The following is a 17,311-nucleotide window of genomic DNA, read 5'->3' as shown; positions in this document are numbered from 1 at the left end:
CTCAATTTCACCCTTTTATTATTGAGAATTAGAGTGCCACGATTGACATCACACAGCTCCTTTGATAGTTTGAAGATCCTCTTAACTTTTTATGGTAATCTACCGAGTGGAACAATGTCCCGGGAATTAAAAAGTTCTCAAGTTGCCAAAAAGTCCTTTTGCGATATACCATTTATAGTCAAAAGAAAAAGTTGATTTTGTCCCAAAAAAGAGAGTAAAAGAAATGGCTGAGAACACTACATTGTAAATTATAGGTCATGAATAATATTGTTTATTTTCTTTTAATCATCATCCATTTGTCATCCCTAATTTGGCAATAAATATTTAAAAAGCCATTCATTATTTTTCCTTACTTCAACCAATCATTTGATGCCACATGATAAATGACATCATTCTTAATTCAACCTTTTCTCCTAGCACGCACCCAGCTTACAAAATTCAAATATCTAGAAGCCTTTATGCCAATGCTTCCAGTCACCAACATAAGTGTGCTTCCCAACAAATAAACTCATACCATTTTAATCTAAAACAAAACCATTCCACCATCTCATAGAAGCAACATTGCGAGGAATTGATGAAACAAAACATGATGAAAGAGTATGCGTTCAAGTCATAGCAACAAGCAGAGCACACTAACCAAGTTTCAAAGTTTTAACTTCAGGGTGAAACTTCAGACAGACCTCTGGAGGTAAAATTGAAATATTGCAAGAAAATTTAAACGACTCTCTCTCAAGTATCAGAACCTACAGAGATCCGAGAGGAGGAAAAAAAAATAGTCTATGTCTGATGCAGGAACTTTAATGAGTATGTCTTCTCTCTGGTAATCTCACTATTAATGTTTCCCTAAGCTCTGAGCCCCCTGTTGAGACTGACCATGCGGGTTGAAGTATCCCCTTGGGATCCCCTTGCAGATGAACCGCTCTGATAAGAAGTCCTCCCGGACCCTCCATATGCAGCATCTTGGTAACGTGTACCCTGATAGCCAGTATTGCTGCCTCGTGACTGACCTGTCCGGTCTCTTGAATAACCACCTCCAGCAGCTTGGCCTAGTGCCAAAGGTCTCCCTCCACCATATCCTGTACGCCCACTGCCACCTTGCCTTCCTTGAGTGAAAGATGTGTTGTCTTGCCACCTATTTCCTCCAGCAGACGCACCAGTAGTATAATCCTGGCCTTCTCTCCGTCTAAGAGGCAGATCCAAACCACCCCCCATCCTTGCTTCTATTGCTCTCTCATTACTTTCTGCAAGAACTGTTAGCTTCTCTGTTAACTGGAATGCCAGAGCCTGTAACCTAGTGTGCTCAACATCATGGAAAACGATGCACCTGCTTGGCTGGTCCCAACTTGCATTGAGCTCCTCATTAATCATCATCTTGCTGATGATGCTGTGAGTCTGGGCCTCTGGCAGGTCAAATAATACCGTGAGCTGGTCCAAACTGAGGGAATTATAGGATAATGAGTAGGTAAAAAGGTAGGTCCTCAGAGCCTCTTCCTTGATCTTAGCCTTGAGCATCTCAAGGACATTCTCTCGATTCCTTACAAGCTTCCACACATCAAGGGATTTGACAATAGCAAAAGCTTTTTCGAAATCTCCCATGCTAAGGGCCCTGGTGGCAGCCATTATGTGGTCTCTTACATTTTCTGGGGGACCTGTGAATGTTTGCCTCTCACTCATCTCAAGCAACCGCCTTAGAGTCTTACTTATGACCTTGCGCTTTGCATCATGAATGTTTGCTGCCATGTTGGGTACTTCTAGCAGCATAGCACATATCAGATGTACAGCCTCCAGAAGCTCCAGATTTATGTGCATATGGTAAGGCATCTGCCGCCTCCTTTCAATCCTTTCCTGTGGGTGGGAGCAACATTTGCAATAGTGAGTCCCTGGACATTTACATATATGCATGCACATGCACATTATATGGCATTGTAGATGCACTGGAGCTAACCCAACAATCATATATACAGGAACGGGCAAACTTAATGGTCTTTCAAAATTCGTGATTCCAAATGGAATGAAAAGCGAGCAATAAGTAGTGCTTACAATGGTAAAGTGTGGAAGGTGGGTCTTAGTTCAAAACCCAGACCACATGCCCTATTAAATGCAATCCTTCTTATGACATTCTTTCAAATTTGGTCACATTAAGAAATTAAAAAGAAAGAAAACATAAATTAATTGATTATAAAAGTAGTTGCGAATCTGTGCAATGTGTGAGAATAGCATATTAACATATAAATGTCCAAAACTTGAATGAGTACCTCACAAACTTTGCTTGAGTTGAGAGAGAGACTAAGCCTCGTTTGGTTACACATAAAAGTTGAAAATTAAATAAAATATTATTAGAATATATATATATATTTTTTTTTATAGGTAAATTTTGAATTGTTTATTATATTTTGTGTAAGGGTTTAGGAAAGTTGTAATGATTATATGAGATGAGATGGCTTGATGTGTAATAAAACCAAGCCTAAGGGATGTTTGGAGAATAAGATGAGACGAGAATTCTGTGAATGGTGAAATTGTTTGTGAATAGTAGTGAACTGGTTTGAGTTAAGATATTTTATTGAGTTTTGAGAAAAAAAAAAAGAGAAAAAAAGTTGAATAAAAATATTATAAAGTTAAAATATTATTATAATATAATTTTTTAATGTTATTTTTGTTTTGGAATTTGAAAAAATTGTATTATTTCTTGTGTTTTGTTTGGAAGTTTCAAAAAGTTGTAATGATTAGGTAGTGATTAAATGAAAAAGTTGAATATTTGAAATTGAAAATTGTTTATGTTTGAGTGATGTATGGGAAGAAAATTATGAGAAATTTTGAGATGAGATGAGATGTGTTCCCAAACAGCCCTTTATATAGTGTCTCAAAGTAACTTTACTTTAACTCATAACTTACATAGCTTAAACTATAAAAATATGAGTTGAGAAAACCAAAATACATTAGTAAGATAATGTAAAAAAATTCAATGCAAAGATAGTATTCTATAAAATGGCATCTTAAGGCTTAATCCAAGATTATGAGAAAAAAGATCCAGATATGCTAGCATGTTCGTTTTGCCAATTGCAACATTTTATTGTAAATTGAAGATAGAAAGTATAGGGTATGCATCTTTCAGCTAGATTATTACCAAATGCATATATTCTTCTAAATTAGCAAATGTTTACTTTGTACTGCTGTGTGAAAGTAAAGATAAACTTATGCTCATAGCTCTTTACTTTGAAATATATATGATTCCACGCATTCTGTGCATACAAAGTAGTAGTATGGTAGGGAAGTTTGAAAAAAAAAAAAATACATGTGGAATATCCAAGCAGGCAGGCCTCCAACATGAGCAAGAGAGACAGAGAGAGAGAGACAGAGAGGAACAATACAAAAAAGGTTAACCTACCTATGAAACATATAACAAAAAACCAATACCTGTTCTGGAGTCTTCTCATGATATCGGCTTTGAGAAACACCTTGTGCAAGCAACTCCTTCACCCTCCCACCTGAATATAGTTCGGAAAGGCAGCCATGGCCCTCAATTATTAATCCAACACGGAATGCACATAGACCAAGTTGTGCCATTGCCCTGTTGAAAAGGATCTGCGTTGATATATCCATATGCTGAATGTTATCTTGCAAGTGGCTCATAAGGAGCAAGTCACGTGAAGTTGAAAACTCATCCAAGATAGCATGGTGGTAAATATCACAGAGCATGGCACGGGCTTTAGTCCGGTCATCTCCATACTTGTAGATGAGGGATACCAAAGAATCCATCAAGGTCCTGCTATTCTCAGGAAAGGTTGGTTTACGAGGGACAAGCTCGGGAGTAGCCACAAATGCAGATGAACTTCTAGTTTCCTCAACCGCTTTAGGCTCCTCACCTGCTTCTCCATTATCTCCATCTCCTGTCTGCTCAGCCAGTTTTCTCATGGCATCATAAACCTCTTGTGGCTTATAATATATTAATTCCACCCGCTTTAAGGAAACCTTTGCAGCAGCTTTGAAATCCCGAACCCTTTCTAAATAATCCTGGACATTTTGAGCAAGAACCAAAAACATAGGCTCATCCCTGAGTCTCTCAACATACTCACGAGTGTGCGGATCAATGCATTGCAAGCTCTTGAAAAACTCAACATCTATCCTTTCCACAAAGGCAACCAAGTTTCCCCAAACCTGAATTGTCCCATCATATTCTGGTCCCTTCTGGCTTTCATTCTCATCAGGCTCGACCATATCATCCACAACGATGTTGGGATACTGAACAAGAATATCCAATATCACAAGCATATTTTGCACACACTTCTTCCATACGCTTATTGGCATGTGGCCATTCAGGCCGGGATTGACATCAAATTGTGCCGAGACAACACTGAATAGAATTTCAAGTTTCTGAGCAGGGGTCTTGGCAACCTTTGCCAAAAAAGAAAGCTGCTCAACCTGCTCAAACCTTCCAGTTCCTTTCCTACCCCGAGCAGCCACAACCTCCTTGAATTTCTTGTTAACCTTATCCCACGTGATCTCACTAGGGTTCTTGAATTGCTTGTCCATAAGCTTATCTTTCCTGCTCATCTTCTTCTCCCACTCCCCGTCATCCTCATCTTGGCTATCCCCAGCCTTGTCATCATCGTCGTCGTCGTCTTCAGAATCTTTGAATTCCATCTTAGTCGGATCCTCCTCAATCTCAGAGTCGGTTTCTTCATCCTCCTCATCTTCCTCTTCCTCATCCTTTTCCTCCTCACTCTCAGGATTTTCCCTGCACTTTGTTATCAAATCCTCATATTGTTTGTTGTTCTTCTTCAGCTTCTGTTTCATTGAGTTCAAGGCCTTAGCATTGCTGCTGCTCATTTTCTTCTTCGCATCCTTATTGGCCAAAGCCTGACTCAGGAAGTCCTCCAACATCACAAGGGCTTTGATGTAAAGGTTAGGGACCTTTTCAGACTCGGTGACACGCATAACTTTCTCCAGTTGCTTATTTATCTTGTCAAAGCTTTCTTGCAAGCTTACCCAATCATTTATTTTCATTGCGTTCTTCATCTGATCAACTGTAGCTGACATTTCCTCGAAGCGCTTGTCTTTTGCAGACCTAACGACCCGCTTTTGGCCATCGGAGTCATCACTATCACTTGCATTCCCCTGAAGGTATCTGCTTCCAGCAGCTTGAGCAGTAGCGTCACCAGGTCCCCCATTCTCAATCTCTTCATCAAAATCACTTTCCTCCTCCTCGGAGTCACTGCCACCCTATTAATTACACGAAAAATAAATCACTTTCTAGCATCCGTTGTGACAATCGATTCATAAATACTAAAATCATAATACAGAATCTAGAAAATGGAACTAAATAAGTCATCCAAACAAAGGTAAGAACCTGGGATGTCCAGAAGCGTGAAGCCATTCTCACGTATGAGTTAAATTCAGCGGATCACAAAAAGCTGCATTCAGACACCAAAAAACAATTAAAAATCATGACATCTTCCGTAGAGGAACTAAATAAAATTTACCTATCAAATATCGATCTGCTACAGCATAGAAATAAAAAACCCAAAAGAGCCAAAATAAAAATCCCAGACTTATTCCATAAATTATTCAAAACATGTTAGAATTAAACCAAAAAAAAGTAATGAAATAATTAGTTATAAAAATCATCCATTGGACGAATAACACCAGAAACTCTTGAGGCATAAATCTACAATTTACACCAGAAAGCTTACAAAGCAACATTTCAAAGAACTCAACCACAAGTTTTCCTCGTCATTAGCAAGCCCGTATAAAAATAAAAAAATAATAATAAAAAAAAAAATTCATCCACAAGAAATTAATCTCAGGGGACTGGTGAGATTACAAGTGTGGGTTGGCTGAAGTAGGAACAACGTTGAGACAACGCTCTACGAGAAGGAATCGACAGCGAGGGGCCGGAGCAGTTCTAGGAGCTGCGAACTTGTAGAGGGACGGCCGCACGGCGGGAGAGAGAGAAAGACAATAGAGACGGGTCTGAAACTGAGTGAGCTCGCGGGGTGGGGGTTTAGAAACCCTAACTACTTTAAACGACGACGTTTTACATGAATTTGGGCTGCTTTGGGCTTCCTCTGGGCTGCTACGATTTTGAGCTTTAAACCATCTCTTTTTTTTTTCTTTTTTTTCTTTTTTTGTTTTTAACACCAAAGTTCTAAGGATGTATAAAAATGGATAAAACTGGCTACACTCACGCGAATCGGCCACCGGAGGATAGAACCAGTCACAACTGACAGAAAACTGATCGGCCAACTATATAAATAGATTGTAACCAACATCGGCCAGTTTAATTTCCCTTTGAAACTGATTCAAACCGTTGAATCGGTCGATTATATAAATATATATTATATTTGTATAAAATAATAGTGTTTCAATTAAATATATGAAACGGCGGCATTTTAAACCCACAATTTTAAAAGAAAATTATTATTGTTTGGTTTAATACACCAAATAATACCATTTTGGATTAGGGTTCCAACCCTAACTCTCGACTCCCCTTCCCCTTTATCATTTTCACTCTGTGCTGTTTCCCTCTCATCTCTCTCTCTCCAATGATGTCATCTCCCTCTCAGCTAGTTAGCTCTCTCTCTCTCAACTCTATTTCTCATCTCATTTTCTATACGGCTCTCTCTCAAAGATTCTCTCATCTTCAATTTATTTTTCTAGTTTTTGTTATGATGTTTGATTATTTGTTGTGAAATTTGCACAATGATATTTGTTGTGAGATTTGTGAAAAAAAAAATTGTTAAGTTTATGAAGTGAAAACCGACAGAGATATTGGTGAATCGACTATAACTAGCCAAAATTAATCCAGTCGGTTTTATCCCTCTTTATCGGCCGATTTCGGTCGGTTTCACCCCCTAAAAAACATGTCAATTGGTAAACCACATTGATATGGCCAGTTTTCACCCTTAAATCAAATCTTTTTTTTTTTTAAGTCTTAAGCTTTCACCCCAAAATAATAATAAGATATTTACATATACTAGGCTATTAATCTATTTATATTATAATATAATAATTAACACGTAATATTGTACTAGTATATAGTATTGAATTTAATTACATAAATTTTATATTTTTATGCGAGTATATATAATCAATATATAAATAATATATATTTTATAACTTATGTACAATATCAGAATTAGAGATTAAAGTCAGAGTTGATTAATAAATAGCTTCGACTCTGACTAAGGAAAAAAATAAAAAAATCAAACTCTAACTTCTTCTTAACAAATCTCCGACCTTGACATTGCAAAGTCAGATTGAGTTTGAATAAGATTTTTAAGTTTTTGCATAGCACCAACAGTGGCACTACAAAGACACTTAGGCCCTGTTTGGTCTTATGAATGGTTTTAACCTAATTCATCTTATCTTAATATTTAAATACAAAATTTGTCAATTTCAAAATTTTAAATTTTTCAAATGTCAAAACAAAAATTATATTTTAATAATATTTTAATTTTATAATATTATTATTTAAATTATTATTTTTTTAAATCTTCTATATATAAAAAGTGCCTATGAAACAGAATTTCTTGTTTTAACGGAAAATCTTTTTTCACCGTTAGTTTTGATATTTCCGTTAAATAACTATTAATTCACCGTTTATAGCCATTTATGTTAGTTTTACTGTTTACGTAAATAGCTATTAAGCCACCATTTGTGGCTATTTATGTTGACTGCTTGAATTCCATTATTTAATAATTTAAAATCTAGAAAAATACAGTGCCAAATCTAATATATCCATTAGTGGCCATTTGTGTCTGTTTAAATTCTATTACATAATAATTGAAAATTTTGGAGAAAAACAGTGGCAAATTATATACGCTTCCTCTAAGCAGGGATACCATTGTGTTTTCTTATACATTATAATGGCAAAAAATTATAATAAATTACAATTTGGAAAAATTACGGTCACATTTGCTCTTATTTTTCCCCTTTTGTATGTGTGCCAGCTATTGAATTTCTGCATATTGTCCATGCATTAGAATGGAAGCTGCCAAAAAAGAGAGAATATAAATTAAAAATACGTGAAGGCAGATTTTAATCACATGTAATAGAAATTTATAATAAGTTTTTATAATATACAGTATAAGTTATAATTTATAATAAGTTACTTTTTATGTCCATACGTATAGACAGGGAGAAATTAGTAATTTCAATTACTTGATGAGGCAGCCGAATGGCCAAGCAGTGCAATAGTCATGTTCAAAGTTTGGATACCAAGAGACATTTCGTAGGAGCTCAAGAGGCATTGGATGGGGTTTAAGAAAACCATTCTATTGCTTTCAGTCCAGTGGTGCAAACATTTGAAAAGTGACTGATACCTTCTATTAGTTTCAGTGCATTGGTGCTACGGTTTCAAGAAAGATTGAAAAGTGAGTGACTTTCTTTTATGTGTTTATAGTATAAGCCACATATGATTGTTCACGTTTATCCGTGCTCTGTCTCTCTCAAATTAGGTGTGAAGCAATGCAGTCGTGCAAAAGTTTGAAGATACATTAAAAAGGTCAGTCTTACTGCCTTTTGTGTGTTTATATTATATATAGTCTATCTATGCATTTGATATGTTTGTTCATATTTCTAAGAAATTAAACAACTAATATCATAAAACTTAGAGATCCATAAAAATTATTAAAAAACTTATACAAAAACTTAAGAAGAAATAAAACCTAATCTCTACAGTCAAGCAATGATAAGAAGAAAAATGTGACAGAAATAATCATAAAATAAAGTTCAAAAATTGAGGTAATAAAAAGTTAGAAAGTACCTGGAGAAGTGCTTCATCCTATAGTGATAAATTGTAGAACCATGAAAATAGCACTATTATCAACAATATTATTTGCAAATTAGAATTTGATGTTTGGAATGTAGCTCAAAAGTCAGTGACTTGAATACTTATTTATACATGTTCTCAACAGATTATATTCTTAATCAGCAACATATAAACTATTGCATCTCTGCCCACTCCATGTGCTGATCAACATTTTGACTTATCAAATTATTACTTTAGGATACAAAGATAAAAACCCAAACACACAGAACTCACAACATGCAAATCCACAAAAGCAAGAATTAAAAATAAAAAATAAAAAAATAAAAACACCATCAAACGACCAAAAAAATTATATATTTTTTTAAAAATGAAATGAGAACCAAAAAATATCCAGTCGATCGAACGAAAAATGTGAAAGAAAAAAAAACCCAAGACAAAACTCAAAACATGCAAACCCACGTTTAACATAAGAAGCTCTAGGATCTTAAAAATAAAATGAAAAGTAAAAGATCTAAATGAACACATATAGATCTGATGTTGTTTGCCAAAAAAAAAAAAATAGAGAGCTTCTAAGCGGGAGAGAAGGAAAGAGGTGTAAAATAAGTTAAGATTTTTACCTTGCTTCTTAACTCCTTCTCAATATGAAAAATGGAGGTCCGAAAATGGGTTTAGAGATAGAAATACAGTGCCATCGAGATCATTGAAATATAGGGACAAAGAAAGAAATCTGGACAGAAGATGAAGTTGTTTGAGAGAGAGAGAGATCGATAGAGAGGTGGGGAGGGAGAGAAAGGGAAATCAGAATTGAAGAAGAGAGAAATTTATGTGAGCGTAAAACTGATTTGAGAAAAACTATCCTGCCAAGATATCACCATCATGCAAGCTGTAAAGCACCTTGAAAACGACAAATTTATAACTTTACACCTATTTAGTTTTACTCAAATTTCATATAATATTTTATTGTTTTCTTAATGGCCCACCGCCTCATTCGAGCATCCTTAGGTAGAATGGACAGAACTTTCTGGCATCAAATAGTTACTTTGTACAGCTTTGGCAGAATGACTCATTAGGACATGTAATTAGATCGAGTTCGAAATTCAGTTTGTCTGACTTAGAAGATAACTAGAAAATATAGAATTAGTAGTACATGCAGAAGTTGCCAAACTGACTTGCCACTTGCCACCATTTCACCCTCTCGCTAAGCTCATCCTCAACACATGTCAATCAAGCTGGTGTTTCATGACTACTTATAATTAACAACATCAATGCATCTACAGCCAACTAAGTTCTGCAATGGTTCTTACGACACCACATTTATGTTTTGTGTCTTCTACATTTTTATTTTAATTATCATAATTTTTGACACACTTTTTTTTATCTCTTTTAAATATCAGGAAAAAAAAAATTATTTATATTTATAGTTATTATTATTTGCAAGCTAGAATTTAATTTTAATGATTATTATTGTATTAATCTCAAAGAAATTATTGTTTTAGTTTCAATTTTACATAACTGTAAACTTTAATATCTTCATAATCTAACAATCCAAATATTTGTAGAATTTTTATGTCTATATTTATAAAATACATTAAAATTATAGCAAATAAAAAGGTAATGATTCAGTTGAAATCTTACATGGAAGTAGTGTTTTCCAAAATAAAAAGGTAATGATTCAGTTAAATCGTTAAAATCATAAAGAGGAAAATTTGAGAAAATGGAAGACAAATGAATTTTTTATTTATTTATTATTTTTTTTATGTGTTAATTGGAAAGGCGTTGAAAGGGGTTTAAGAAAACCCTTATATTACTTTAAGTGGAATGGTGCTAACATTTTGAAAGTGACCGATACCTTCTATTACTTTCAGTGCATTGGTGCTACGATTTCCTTGGTTTGAAGGAAGATTGAAAAGTGAGTCTAACTTTCTTTTGTGTGTTTATAGTATAAGTCTATCACAAAACTCAATTCAGAAAACTTATCCATGCTCTCTCTCTCTCTCTCTCTCTCTCTCTCTCTCTCTCTCTCTCAAATTAGGTGTGGTGAAGCAGTGCAGTGGTGCAAAGGTTTGAAGGTATATTAAAAAGGTCAGTTTTACTGCCTTTTCTGTGTTTATATTAATATATAACCTATCTATGCATTACATCAATCTCTAAGTTTCATGAAATTCATAAAACTTACTAGAAAAACCTATAACAAAAAACAGAGTACAAAACAACAGCATTGATGTTGTTTTTCAAAATTGAGACATAAAGCAACTCATGGGTAATTAGAATTGAAATCAATATAAAACAAACACAGTACTATTATCAACAATATTATTTACCAAATCCACCTATTTTTTTGCTTTTACATTCTAATTGGTATATTATAATTAGGAATAGATTCAAACAATGCAAACACAAATGCATTAAACTAGAGAAAAAACTGTCAAAAGTTTTTTAGATAGTCTCTTTTTTTAAGTCTTGCAAATAGGTTGGTTTGGTTTGGTATACTCAAAGTCTAGGACTGACATGTTTAGAAAAATTTGCCTACCAATGAAAAATATAATAATAATAATGACATGCAAACCAAAAAAATAAAACCCATAAATTTTTAATAAACACAAACTACAGTCTGACTTGAGTATAAAAAGTTGTATAGATGCTTCAGTTCATACAAAAATTATGATATGAGACATCTAAACATATTTATGTAGAAATTCATAAAACTTATTAGAAAAACCTATAACAAAAAACAGAGTACAAAACAACAGCATTGATGTTGTTTTTCAGAATTGAGGCATAAAGCAACTCATGGGTAATTAGAATTCAAATCAATGTAAAACAAACACAGTACTATTATCAACAATATTATTTACCAAATCCATCTATTTTTTTCCTTTTACATTCTAATTGGTATATTATAATTAGGCATAGATTCAAACAATGCAAACACAAATGCATTAAACTGGAGAAAAAACTGTCAAAGTTTTTTAGATAGTCTCTTTTTTTAAGTCTTGCAAATAGGTTGGTTTGGTTTAGTATACTCAAGGTCTAGGACTGATCAAGAACTTAGCTACATCAAAATAAATATCAACTCAACAATTTCAGTAAGAAAAATTTTCCTACCAATGAAAAAAAAAAAAAAATAATGACATGCAAACCAAAAAAACAAAACCCATAAATTTTTAATAAACACAAACTGCAATCTGACTTGAGCATAAATACACTAATAGAAGAATGCAAGTGTCAGTTTCCTTAACTGGCAAGGTGTTTATTAAAGTTAGTTTCCAGCTGATAAGCATCGATAAATATTAAAGAAATTCCACCATTCTTTTCATCAAGAGGAGCACTTAGAGCCTGTCAGGTGTCAAGTGGTTTTTTACACATCAATCTAACCAAATCAGCTCATTTGAGCATTTTATCAAACATCTTGCATCCATTCCCATTTCTAAATACAACAAACCAACCCAGCAATCTAACCTTTCCTCATTACATCACAACAAACATTCACCCATTTATAACAACAAATGCAGGCTCAAACCACACCAAGATTAAAATGGTAATAAAGATAATAATAATAACACGTCAACTCAAATACTAAATAAGGGACAAAACTTGCATAGGACTTTAAGAACCAATAGGCACCATCAATGATAAACCAATTCAAAATAAATGTAACGGAACATTATCATGATTCAAAATCCTACCTGCTCTTCGGCAAAAGTGTTTTCGATGACCCTATCCCTAAAGCCTTCAAAGCCAAGTTTTCTACGAAAACAACGATTTTGGGAATGAAACTCATAACTCCAGTTAAAGAAATCCTCCCCCAAAACTCGTCGAAATCCCCATACTCAAATTAATACAGAAGCTGATACAAGCATATTCAGACTCGCACAACAAACCAGTTATGGAGAATACCCATGCCCAAAGAAGCAGATACAATCATTCGTTCTCATTAAATGTCGACCATCAATTAAATAAAATAATACTCCCCACTACAAATTTCACAAAAGAATCATTGTAATCAAACAAGAGACCAAGGGAAAGAAACCATACAGATTGAATCTGTCTCTGCTGCAATCGCGAACAAACCAGTCTTTCGCAGCTACAACCATCGGCAATTGTGCGTATTTCCGCATATATATCGAGCACACGTGTGGGGCGAAGTTTCGATTAGTTCCATGATAAAGTAATGTTACCATTCACCCTTCATCCATCAGTATGACCTCTTCTTTTTCCCAAGGATTTGGCTTGTTAGTGGCAGGGGCGTTTGGGTCATGAGGTCGTAGATTTAATTGCCTATAATCTCGAAGAAAAATCAGTGAAAGAAAACGTGAACATTTCAATTTTCAATCCCCGGGATGAGGATAATATCATAATAGCAGTCCTTGATCACGTGGAAAGATAATTCCATATTTATCGAATTTTTTGGATAATATTTAATATTGAAAGATCATCTCTTTCCTTTTTTAAATTATAAAAGATATTTAGATTTAAACAAACATAAAGATTATACATATGTAAAAGATATTTCTAATAAATGTAAAATAAATTAATATTTTAACTATTTCATTCATATAAGTCTTTACATAAATAGCTATTTTTTCATTATATAACAATAAAATAATATAAGACAAATTTGATTTTGACAATTCACAGTAAATCTCCTTATTAGATTATCAATTTATTTATTATATAATAATGACTAATTAATAACTTAAAAATATTTAATTTTTTAATTATTAATTTATTTTATTTGATCATATTTTACTATTTTAGTTATTATATGTCAACTATTAATCATATTCTAATTAAATTATGGGTTAAAAATTATATTTTTTAATTATTATTTAATGTTAATAATCACAAATGTCTAATTAAATCCATCTAAAATTCTATATAAATATCTTAATTACAAATTAAATTTTTATATTTCCCATCCAACAAGATTTCTAGATTTTATTATATCCAAAATCTAACCTCAATGGAAATCAAGAGGATAGAGGAAAAGTTATAAATAATAAAATAAAGATTTACTCTATAAATAAGAAAGACTAAATTTGACTTTTTTTTTATAAATACCGTAGGTAAAAGTTAAATATTTTATAATTGTCTAATCCAAAACCCTAAATTGAACTCAACGGAACTCTAGATTTAGTAGAGAAAAAGGGATTTGCCAACTAGGTGAGATACAGCTAGAATTCAGAGGCAGGTGATCGGGAAGGATTGGAGATTTAGGGGGAAGATTTAAAATTTTTGAAGGGAGTTATTGGATAATAGGAATGTAATTGGAGATTTCAGAAAGCAAGTTCGTATGCCACAAGAATAGCAAAACTTGAGGCTCGTTCAAGGAACCAGGCCCAGCGGTGGGTCTACCGGTCCGTTCCCATATAACTACTTGCATTAAAGTATATGCAAAATACCTGTCAAGAAGGTTCATCCAATGGCTAGCTTTTTGCCAACTCATTATAATTTTTGAACAAATTATCGTACGTACGTGTCATGGTTAGCTTTTTATTAATTACGTGTACGTGTCATGGCTAGCTTTTTATTAATTAGGTGAATATGTGTGGTGTAAAGTTTTTATGTATAATTTTTTTAAAATAAATATTATAAATAATTTTAATTTTTTATTTGATTTAAAAGAGATAAATATTTAAAAAAACATTATAAAAAAATAATGAAGCAAGAATATAAAAAAATTAAAAATTATTTTTAAAATTAATATGCTATAAAAATATTTTATTAAATAGAAAAACACAAACGTAAAAATATAAATTTTCTTCTATTAATATTACATTGCATACGTTAACTTAAAAAAAGCATGGAAGGGATTGCCTAATGAACATAAAGGAGCCCCAGTGTCATGATTTTATTTTTGATGAAGATGGGGTAAATTCGGTTTTTTATTTTCCCCATCAACCAAATTGGTGGGTGCATCCGAAAATTGAAAGATTGGAAACGGCATTTTTTTCTTCACTATTCCACAAAAAATAACTCATCCAGCTCCTCTTTCACTGTCCCTATTATAGTACTACACCACGCGCTTATGTTCTCTTTCCACACTACAAGTACCACAACTTAACGATTGACAAAGAAAATAAAACATAAATATATATTTTGAAATTGATTGTCGAAATATATTCTTAAACATTTTTTGAATGTGATATTGAAATATGCTTTTATTAGATTTCAGTTTCATTGTATTTTATCATTTGATTATTTATTTAATTAAGTATAGGAAATTATTGTTATTTATTTCTTTCATGCTACTTATGTAGAACAGTATAAAACAGTTGAAACAATCATTTCCTTCATTAATATTTACTAAATGATTGACGCACATCTAGCTTTATTATTATTATTATTATTATTATTATTATTATTATTATTATTATTATTATTATTATTATTATTATTATTATTTAGCTAAGTTCATATATATCCACTGATGACACACTAATATATAAATCCAAACACTTAATTTATATAAATTGAAAGATACAAAATTTGAAAAGATAGTAATTAAAAATTTAAAAAATGTGTAAATTTAAATGATCTAGGTATAATAAAAAACCAATTGATACAAATCATATGCCCCATTAATTGATTCATTTTCTCAAGACTCAAATCATCCCTTTTTATCTAAAAATTAACAATAAAAAACTAAAAAATCATAACATTGAAAAAAAAAAATCAGTACAGAAATATTTTAAAATAATTAGTAGAGAAATAGTTGGTAGTTGCTTAGAATAGGGAGCTAAGTTTGACAAATAGCTTCTAAAATATTTTTTGAATGTGATATTGAAATATGCTTTTGTTAGATTCCAATTTCATAATATTTTATCATTTGATTATTTATTTAATTGAGCTTAGGAAATAATTGTTATTTATTTCTTTCATCTTGCTTGTGTAGAACAATATCCAACAGTTGAAACAATCACTTCCTTCATTAACAGTTGAATGTGGGGTCGATTTGTCCAAGACGAATGCCAGAAAATATCAGATATTATTGAAGATAAGCCAATAATACTTGGAACAAAATTATCTGTTGGATCATATAACGGTATTTATAATAATAAAATAGCTTAGATATTTTTCCATATCGTATATATTAGCACTAATATTGATCTCAATTTCAACAAAGGATTGTCTCTATCATCACGTCCATCAAGTACCTTTATAATCAATCATCTTCTTCCCCAGGCAGCTGCAATGAAGCAATGGTAACTCTTCAAAATTAACAATTACATATTAATGCATTTTTATTAGAGTTATTTATGTGATTAATTAATTTACATGTATATTTCATTTCCTTACATTATTATTCTTTTCTGAATTTTAAGGGCGGAGAATAACGATTTGATAATTAAAAGTATTATTGCAAGATCCTTGACATACCCATCTGCACCACTGTCATCTGTTGGTATTCGGGAAATTGTGAAGAATTGTGATATTGCAGGGTTGATTAAGGGTTTACAACCCATGGCGGTAAATATTATTTTATTAGTAAATATTATTTTATTACTAATAAATTAAAATATTCACACAAACATTCATTCTAAAAATTTATTATAATTTAATGTAGAAAGCAAAATTCTGGATAAATGCGAAGATAAATGTTACTGACTTTACCAAAGTATTTTATTACATGTCATGCATTGGCTGTAATAAAGGAACTGGATATAAATATAATGAAAGTTTCATTTGTATGTATTGCAAAAACCAAGGGGTCTGCAAACCACGGTATGTATCTTACAATTTTAATTTATAATTTATGTCTGATTTAATTCATAATTTAACACTATTCAAATTTAAATTAATATATTCAATGCATTTAAAGTGCTAGGGCATATGTCGAACTGGACGATAATACTGGAAAGCTAGCTGCTACTATGTTTGGTGAAGTAGCAGAACAAGCACTTGGTTGTTCAGCAGTTGAATTGATGGAACATGCTGGAGAGGTATCTCTTTAATTTTTCTTCAAAAGTTTAGTTTTGTTATAATGAATCAATTACAAAAAAAATTGGGTTTTTTTTTTTATTAATTATGTAAACCTATTCAAAATTTATTTTGTAGGAAAATCAACCGCATGTTAAATGCATTGTAGAGAAATTATCAAAAAAAATTTGGAAGATTCAAGTCTATGCAGATCCAGAGAAATTGAAGGAGAAAAAATATAGGCAGTTTAATATCCTCTCTATTGAAGCAGTGCAAGATGAGGAAAATGCTGGATCATCATCCTAAAATCAAAATTATCTCAGACAACTTTCATTAAACTATGGGCGATGTTTATTTATAGGACAATGTTATAAATTCTATTAATGGTCTTATTTTATAATATATCACAACGTATAATTATTTATCAATTACATAAACATTACATTGATAGTTATTTAATTAACCAAAAATATTAAGTCTTTATTAATAAAAAATTATTTCTTAACAAAAAAAAATTATATATAAACTAAGCAAACGTGCATTGCACGTTACTTTCACCTAGTATCATAAAAAATATTGACTTAAAATTATTTTATTACTTTTTATAAATTTATTTCTTTT

The 17,311-nt window shown here is 32.2% G+C and overlaps 2 protein-coding genes across 7 annotated transcripts; both read right to left on the bottom strand.

Moving 5' to 3' along the window:
* Positions 1–524: 524 nt before the first annotated feature.
* LOC122294978 (eukaryotic translation initiation factor 3 subunit C) lies at positions 525–6,013 on the bottom strand. Its single transcript, XM_043103971.1, has 4 exons — positions 5,822–6,013; positions 5,348–5,411; positions 3,415–5,220; positions 525–1,845 (listed from the first exon to the last, which is right to left on the bottom strand). Exons 2-4 carry the CDS (start codon positions 5,372–5,374, stop codon positions 844–846), a joined length of 2,835 nt encoding a protein of 944 aa, XP_042959905.1. The 5' UTR covers positions 5,375–5,411; positions 5,822–6,013; the 3' UTR covers positions 525–843.
* A 1,661-nt stretch (positions 6,014–7,674) lies between these two features.
* On the bottom strand, positions 7,675–13,101 carry LOC122293396. 6 transcript variants are annotated; one of them, XM_043101960.1, is made up of 4 exons: positions 12,806–13,091; positions 12,457–12,517; positions 8,765–8,817; positions 7,675–7,990 (listed from the first exon to the last, which is right to left on the bottom strand). In XM_043101960.1, exons 1-4 carry the CDS (start codon positions 12,949–12,951, stop codon positions 7,921–7,923), a joined length of 330 nt encoding a protein of 109 aa, XP_042957894.1. In that variant the 5' UTR covers positions 12,952–13,091; the 3' UTR covers positions 7,675–7,920. The 6 variants fall into 6 exon arrangements, 1 of the variants encoding a protein (XP_042957894.1); XR_006237264.1 differs by lacking the exon at positions 12,457–12,517 and having other exon boundaries at positions 12,806–13,095; XR_006237262.1 differs by lacking the exon at positions 12,806–13,091 and having other exon boundaries at positions 9,388–12,799.
* Positions 13,102–17,311: the final 4,210 nt, after the last annotated feature.

The sequence above is a fragment of the Carya illinoinensis genome, chromosome 14, assembly GCF_018687715.1.
Source record: "Carya illinoinensis cultivar Pawnee chromosome 14, C.illinoinensisPawnee_v1, whole genome shotgun sequence".
Taxonomy (NCBI): domain Eukaryota; kingdom Viridiplantae; phylum Streptophyta; class Magnoliopsida; order Fagales; family Juglandaceae; genus Carya; species Carya illinoinensis.
Note: the sequence above shows the minus strand (reverse complement) of the source record. Positions and strands in the feature narration are given on the sequence as shown.